General features: G+C 47.7%; 1 protein-coding gene across 1 annotated transcript; it reads left to right on the forward strand.

Annotated features, from left to right (window-relative positions):
• Nucleotides 1–2,072: 2,072 nt before the first annotated feature.
• On the forward strand, nt 2,073–8,483 carry LOC307086783 (class I histocompatibility antigen, F10 alpha chain-like). Its single transcript, XM_079752108.1, has 8 exons — nt 2,073–2,228; nt 3,239–3,505; nt 4,087–4,365; nt 5,282–5,602; nt 6,188–6,289; nt 6,525–6,548; nt 7,165–7,232; nt 7,828–8,483. The coding sequence occupies exons 1-8, from the start codon at nt 2,174–2,176 to the stop codon at nt 7,831–7,833; spliced, it is 1,122 nt and encodes a 373-aa protein (XP_079608234.1). The 5' UTR covers nt 2,073–2,173; the 3' UTR covers nt 7,834–8,483.
• The last annotated feature ends 225 nt before the right edge of the window (nt 8,484–8,708 follow it).

Below are 8,708 nucleotides of genomic sequence, written 5' to 3' on the forward strand. Positions count from 1 at the left end.
CATATCCCCCTTACCCCCCCAGTCCGTCGGCACTGGGTATGCCCACTGTATTTAGCCAACAATAGGCCCATGATTTTGTAGCGAAGTATTATCCATGCTGTTGCATGTCCTTTCCACTAGATGGCAATGAAAATTCAAAAGCTTAAAAAAGATCCGGGGCTTTTGAAGTGAGATTCGGGGCTTCAGTCCCGAAAGCCACCCCCAAGCTCCGCGGTCTGACCGGGAACCAGGAGCGGAGCGGGTCTGACCGGGAACCAGGAGCGGAGCGGGTCTGAGCGGGTTCACTGCGTCACTCGGTTACTTTCTCTTTCAGTTTTTCTGGTTCATTCAACGGCTCCCAGAACAGTCGGCTCTAGGGTGACCCGATCCCAATTCACCAGATGTGGGACAAAGACTACGTTTGTGTGGGACAATGTGGGACACCAAAGCATCGAGGTAGTCTAAAATAACAACAAAAAAAACATTTCTAATCTGCCCCTTTGCTTATTACATTAGGTACTATGCTTTAGCATCTGTTTGATTCAGTAGCATAGCCTGCAAATAAATACTTTACAAATCTATCTTATTCAAATGGAACTTCCCCAAGTTCTCTCACGTGAGGAAACATATTAGGCATGGAGCTCTCGTGCTATTTCACAGTGCCTGAAGTTAACACACCTGCCTGTATACAGTCAAACAGAACAGACAGTCAAGGCTACAATTGTTATTTCAAGTATTGTACTTTAATGTGCATTTTCTCCAACAACAGAGAGCAACAACCTAACCCCAGCACAACTCAAGAAACACCACATTAAAGTGTTTGCTCTCGTAGAACACTCAACCACATATTCAAGTTGGATTAGGCTACATGGAGTACATAGGCTGATTATCTGAACAAAACTCACTCAGCTCAGAATCACATAGATTAGCTACACAAAAGAAATGCATTTGAACATTATCTGCATTTACTGGACAATGCCAACTAAAGGCACCCCTTGGTATACAATTAGGCAATAGGCACTGCATAAAATAATAACGTTTTTTGTGAGTCCCGCATTGTCTGTGTCGTCTCACGTCGTATTCACCTCCGTGTGAAATGGAAAAATGACTCAAGCAAACTTCACCCAAGGATGGGTAGTTTCCCATTCTTTATTGCACTGATTTGCACTGTTTCTTGATGGTGGGCGTGCCCTTAACCTGCGTCGGCGTCCCAGTTTGATTGACATGATCAAACAGCCCGCCCCGCCCCCTGATGAAAGCCCTTAACGCTTTCTCCGCACACAGCTATTTGATGAATGCCAGATTATAAAACACGCCTTTTAAAAACATAAAAAGTCGAGTCTGACTGTCAATAACAATGCGGGACACCGTCTCAATTTGCGGGACGTGTAAAAAGTGATGGAAATGCGTGACTCTCCCGCACAAAGCTGGACATCTGGTCCCCCTGGTCGGCTCTCACCGTGTTGATAACGCCCCCCGCCCCGCAGCGCTATGGGCACACCCACACCTCGAACACATCCCCGGAGATACTGAGTTCTATTTCATTACTTTAATAACCATAAATGACTTCTGCTTTTATTTGCTCATATGTTTTTGACTCTTAATGATTTTTTTGTGTCTGTTAGTGTCCTGGACTTTAGGTTATGACGACGCCATTTACTTTTGAGGGCGTTGTTTTCCTATTATCATATTCATAATTCACCCAAAGGCGGCTGTGGTCAGCGAGCCGCGGTTCACCGGGCGGCCACACGGGGGCGCTGCGGTCCTGTTGATCTCCTCAGCACCATGACCCTGTCACAACAGTAGGCCAGAACACATGGAGTAACTCTATATGTCCACCGACATACTCTATATTTACATGTATATAAACAGTATAGGCTACTATATATTTTATATTTTTAGTGAGTGAGTGAGTGAGTGAGTGAGTGAGTGTGTGTGTGTGTGTGTGTGTGTGTGTGTGTGTGTATGTGTTTAATCTGTTGAACACCGAGGTCTACTCGGCCTCTCTGGAAGCTCTTCTGCCCGTTCTGTTGCTTCACTTATTTCTACTTCAACTGTTGTTGTCTACCTGGTAACTAATGACGCGTCCACCTTTCTGAATTCCCATTGGTCGAGCGGGTCCGCCTCCACCCTCCCCTCGAGTCCCGCCGGTTCAGACCTTCAGGAGACCAGACGACCATCGTCCACACTCAGCATGGGGGCGTTGGGACTGTTGCTGCTGCTGGGGCTCCTCTCCGGGGGGTCTGCAGGTAGGACCCTTCAGAGCGTCTCGGTCCGGACTATATATAGAACCGGAACTAGGACTATAGCGGTCCCGAGGCCGTGCTTAGTTTCGCTTTCTTTCCTGTTGGTATTAAACTGCGTTTGTGTACAATCTCAAACTCGAACAATTAATCCACAGGATGATTAATCATTTACTTGTTCCGATATTTAACCGAATTTTCAGAAACCAGTTTGCGTTTTGTTTCGACTGCGTTTCATTTTGGGTCCGAGCTGAGAAAACGAAAGTTAGTCTGAGATTAAACCGGATGATGATGTTGGGTTTCTGAATCTGTTCTTAAAGTCAACAGATGTGTTGGTTTATCAGAACCACTTTCATACTGTTCGACCCTACTCACTTTAATTCTTTATCAATTCATATCATCATATCAACCTAGCTATCAACACAGATAGCTAGGTTAACCCATTCCCCTTTACAACACAGATAGCTAGGTTAACCCATTCCCCTTTACAACACAGATAGCTAGGTTAACCCATTCCCCTTTACAACACAGATAGCTAGGTTAACCCATTCCCCTTTACAACACAGATAGCTAGGTTAACCCATTCCCCCTTTACAACACACATAGCTAGGTTAACCCATTCCTAGTTGAGTGGAGGATTCAAATGAAGCTTAGACAAAGCGTTTCACTGTTACCTGAAGAGAAGGCAATACAGTTAAAACAAATCCTCCATGAATGTCCTGTAGACAGGGGGCGGAGCCACATGATGGGGGGGAGGGGGCGGAGCCACATGATGGGGGGGGGAGGGGGCGGAGCCACATGATGGGGGGGGGAAGGGGGCGGAGCCACATGCTGGGGGGGAGGGGGCGGCGCCACATGCTGGGGGGGGAGGGGGCGGAGCCACATGCTGGGGGGGGAGGGGGCGGCGCCACACGCTGGGGGGGGGAGGGGGCGGCGCCACATGCTGGGGGGGGGTCTGTCTGTCTGTCCGTCTCAAGTGATGTACAGCATTAACCTGTCTGTCTGTCTGTCCACAGTGATTCACTCTCTGAGGTATTTCCACACGGCGTCGTCTGGCCTCTCATCCTTCCCAGAGTTTGTGTCTGTTGGGATGGTGGATGAGGTTCAGATTGTTCACTATGACAGCGTCAGTAAGAGAGCCGTACCCAAACAGGCCTGGATGTACCAGGTCACCAGAGACCACAAAGACTACTGGGACAGGGAGACTGGAGGATATCAGGGTAACCAGCAGGTCTACAAGGGCAACGTAGAGACTGCTAAGAGGCGCTTCAACCAGACAGGAGGTATGGTCATACATTATATATGTACACACACACACACACACACACACACACACACACACACACACATACACACACTCAGGAGAACACGAATGAGCACACACACACATGTACACACAAACACAAACACACACACACACACACACACACACACACAAAAATGTACTATAACTAAGCACGCGCGCATGTGCCCGCGCTGGTGCACGTGCTGACCCACACACACACACACACAGGGGCACACGCAGGAACGCACGCGGACACACACACACACACACACACACATACACACACGCAGGAGCACACAAATGAGCACACACACACACACACACACACACACACACACACACACACACACACACACACACACACACACACACACACACACACACGTGTCCATGACTACCAACACACCCACATGTCCAGAGGCTACAGTAATGACCACAGGGGGCATCCCATAATACCCCTAGAGCAGCACCCAGACAGACAGACAGTTAACCTTCAGACAGACAAACAGTTAACCTCTCTCTCTCTCTCTCTCTCTCTCTCTCTCTCTCTCTCTCTCTCTCTCTCTCTCTCTCTCTCAGGTGCCCACGTGTTTCAGAGGATGTCTGGCTGTCAGTGGGATGATGAGGATGATACTACTGATGGTCATCAGCAGTATGCCTACGATGGAGAGGACTTCATAGCGTTTGACCTGAAGACCCTGACCTGGGTCGCTCCAGTGCGTCAGGCTGTCCCCACCAAACTGAGATGGGATCAGGATAGAGCTGATAATCAATACAAGAAGAACTACCTCACCAAGGAGTGTGTTGATTGGCTGAAGATCTACCTGGCCTATGGGAAGAGCACTCTGCAGAGAACAGGTAGAGTCACATGACCTGGTGGGCGTGACCGACTCATGTCTGGTGGATTAAGTGATACACTACAGCAGTGGTGGCGCCCCCCCCACCCCGTGGGTCGGCTGTCTCCATTACCAACCCCACTCACACTCGGGCTATATTGCTTGAATATATATATTTTTTATTATTAAGCAGATTTAGCCCACTGCTATAAGCAATAGGAGGCTGGTTGGATAAGAAAGAAACACGACTACATCAGCATTGGTTGTAATGTATTTTTTTTTAATCAAATGGAACATTAAATGTAGGCTACATGTAATTTTATCATGGACAAAAATCATGTGCACTTCACGTGAACAACATATTCACATCAGCTGAATAATCAAGTGAATAACAGTTAACTATCAGACCAATCGCTAAACAGACCACCAGCCTTAGCCATTAATAAAGCTATATTGTAAGACACCAACAACCCGCTTTCACTTTGATTGACGTTCCGGTGAACAGGATGTTGATGTAGGACGCCTTGAACGCTGATCCCTCAGAGACTTGAGTAGGCCGGATCTTTGGATGCCTTGTCAGGATGTTTTTTAAATTAATGTTCCTGTAGCTGAGACGGTGGAGGGGTTAGGAACCCATCAATGAAAATAGGCTGTTTATTTCAGGTACCCTATTTTTACACCAAAAAGATTTGAAAACCATGAAAGTTTAAAATCAAAAAGATTTTAAATTCCCTCTCTCCCCCCCCCTCTCTCCCCCCCTCTCTCTCTCCCCCCCCCCCTCTCTCTCTCCCCCCCCTCTCTCTCCCCCTCCCCTCTCTCTCCCCCCCTTCCTCTCTCTCTCCCCCCCCTCTCTCTCCCCCCGCTCTCTCTTTCCCCCTCCCTCTCTCTCTCCCCCCCCTCTCTCTCTCCCCCCCTCTCTCTCCCCCTCCCCTCTCCAGAGCGTCCCCGGGTGTCTCTGCTCCAGAGGAGCCCCTCCTCCCCAGTGGTGTGCCATGCTACAGGCTTCTTCCCTAACAGGGTGGTGGTGTTCTGGAGGAGAGACGGCCATGAGCTCCATGAGCAGGTGGACCCCGGGGAGGTCCTCCCCAACCACGACGGGACCTTCCAGGTCAGCGTGGACCTGAACCTCACGGCCGTCCCACAGGAGGACTGGGGGAGGTACCAGTGTGTGGTCCAGCTGAAAGGCATCGAGGACATCTCCACCCCCCTGGACCCCGCCCTCATCAGGACCAACTGGGGGAAGACCGGGAGGGACGGAGGTAGGGAACACACCTCACCTCCACCTCACCTCCACCTCACCTCACCTCCACCTCACCTGACCTCCACCTCACCTCCACCTCAACTCACCTCCACCTCACCTCCACCTCACCTCACCTCCACCTCCAACTCCACCTCACCTCACCTCCACCTCACCTGACCTCCACCTCACCTCACCTCACCTCACCTCCACCTCCGCCTCACCTCCACCTGCCCTAACCTCCACCTCACCTCACCTCCACCTCATCTCCACCTCACCTCACCTCCACCTGCCCTAACCTCCACCTCACCTCACCTCCACCTCACCTCCACCTCCGCCTCACCTCCACCTGCCCTAACCACCACCCTTGCCGTCAGCGGGACCCTGGAGACCCCAGCCTGGTCTTGGTCTCAGGACCAGGCTGGGGTCAGGGTCAGGGTCATGACCCTGAGCTCCAGGACTCCTTCTATTGGCCCAGTGTGTAGACGTTGTGGGGCTCATGTATGCAGCAGCATGTGTCTTCAGGCTTACCTTGGGGTGTGAGCTGATGGAGGGGAGATGACTCCCAGCTGACACACCTGATCTCCTGCTCTTGATTCCCCTGAAGGGCTCCCGGGGGCCTTCCCCGTCGCTGGCTCTGTGGTTGGGGCCCTCCTCCTGGTTGGAGTTCTGGTCCTGGCGGGAGTCTGTTGGTACAGGAAGAGAAACGGTGAGTGAGCTGACCCCTGACCCCCACCTGCCCCTACTTCCTGTCCCCTCGCTGCGTCCCTTCCTAGACTCTGATTGGTCGTCGTGATACTCTAGCGGTCTGGTTGTAGGTCACTGGATGAAGAACCTCCTCTAAGGTCCAGGCCCCAGTGATGTTGTGACTTTAAGAATATGAAAGTAAACAACATGAGGATGTTCACCACTGTTACACACTGATCATTTCTCCTGGTCCTTAGATTCAGCCAAACGTCCAGCAGCTGGTGAGTATCATGTGTTTTTACTGCAGTTCTGCTCTCATGATTAACAATACTACCAACACAGAGACCATGGTGACTTGTCTGTGGACTATACAGCTCTGTAGATCTAGATACATCTAGCTCTGTAGATCTAGATACATCTAGCTCTGTAGATCTAGATACAGCTAGCTCTGTAGATCTAGATACACCTAGCTCTGTAGATCTAGATACATCTAGCTCTGTAGATCTAGATACATCTAGCTCTGTAGATCTAGATAAACCTAGCTCTGTAGATCTAGATACATCTAGCTCTGTAGATCTAGATACATCTAGCTCTGTAGATCTACATACACCTAGCTCTGTAGATCTAGATACACCTAGCTCTGTAGATCTAGATACACCTAGCTCTGTAAATCTAGATACATCTAGCTCTGTAGATCTAGATACATCTAGCTCTGTAGATCTAGATACACCTAGCTCTGTAGATCTAGATACATCTAGCTCTGTAGATCTAGATACACCTAGCTCTGTAGATCTAGATACAGCTAGCTCTGTAGATCTTGATACACCTAGGTCTGTAGATCTAGATACATCTTGCACTGTAGATCCATTCAGCTCCTCACCGTCTGCTTCTTGCCAGGTTCTGACACCAGCTCTGAGAACCCTGAGGGACAGAAACATCTTCTGGCCCCGACCCCTGACCCCAAGGTCAGTATTCTGTGACATCACAATCTTTTGGAGGATGGGTGGGAGGGCACTTATATCTTCACAGTACATTACTGCAGTACTTCATGAGAGGAATATATATAGTACTTCATCCCAGTAATATAAATAGTACTTCATCACAGTGATAGTAATATTGTAATAGTATTCATCAGTGATCGTAATATTATAACAGTATTCATCAGTGATAGTAATATTATAACAGTATTCATCGGTGATAGTGATATTGTAATAGTATTAGTTTTCGCAACTTGGTCAATTTTTAACCCTAAAAAGATTAATGGATTTGAAATATGATTGTTATGTATCGTGTGTTTGTGTGTGGGGACCCTGTTTAAATGGCTAGAGGCTAGCTGCTTCTTACATATGCGGTTTACTCCCGGTAGAAGCTAAACACTAACAATAAGGCTTCAACAATCTTTTAAACCTGATGCTATCTACACAAACGATATGCCATATGAAAGAGACCCCAAGGAGTCCAACGGTACAAGCCCTATCATGTTGTGGGCTTTTGATGAGGTAGTGAGCAGTGACGTGCTGATAGATGGTTGAAGCTGACCTGTGCTCCCTTGGTGTTTAGAGCTGAATGATGAAGAGGCTTCTCGTTGGAGGATTGATCATCATTCATAATCCTGACCATCAGGCGTAGGGCTCGGATCGCCTCAGACTCAACGACAACACTCTGACTCACTTTGATTTGGAAAACAATCATTCATCCCTAAGAAAGCTTAAATTAATGAAATCATTATCTACTCTTATTACAGTAAAACAAAGTGATTATGACCAAATAAAATCACTGTAATATTCCATTAAGTCGTACATTTGATAATTTGTTGAGTAATTGGTTGACTCGCCAATCTGTAACTAATGCTTTGAAACCATGGCAACATGATCTCCCTCATGAGCGGCCATCTTAGTTAGGATGTGGTTGCTCACCGCACAACGTTTATTTAACGAGTGGGTTTGTAATGTTTAAGATGTTTAATATGATATTATTAGGATTATTAAGGGGCCGTAATCCAGACCGTTGATTCAGACTGATCTCTAATTAAACCTTCTTTAATATTATATATATATATATATATATGTATAAAATAATTGAATGAAAATAAAATCATGTCAGTCTTTTGGAAATTATTTTAGAGTTGCTGGAATACACTGGTTTTGTTGGATTTATAATTAACATATAACAAGCTGTATTTTCTTTTTGCTGTCAATAAATTTTCCAACTTCTAATTCCAGTCTGCTTATTTCATGTTGTGGTAGACTCTAGATCAGCGGTTCTCAAAGTTTTGACAGCTGAGGGCCAATTTAGGAACCCGGAAATTGACTGAGGGCCGCCAAAGGAAAAATAATCAGGCGGGAAACGCCGTCAGCATCCCAGTGGTGAAAGAAAACATTGCACCGTGGACCTCTGGGAGTGAGGTCAAGTGAGGACTAAATCAGGAAACTGAGGTTCAT

The sequence above is a fragment of the Pollachius pollachius genome (assembly GCF_949987615.1).
Source record: "Pollachius pollachius genome assembly, chromosome: 15".
Taxonomy (NCBI): domain Eukaryota; kingdom Metazoa; phylum Chordata; class Actinopteri; order Gadiformes; family Gadidae; genus Pollachius; species Pollachius pollachius.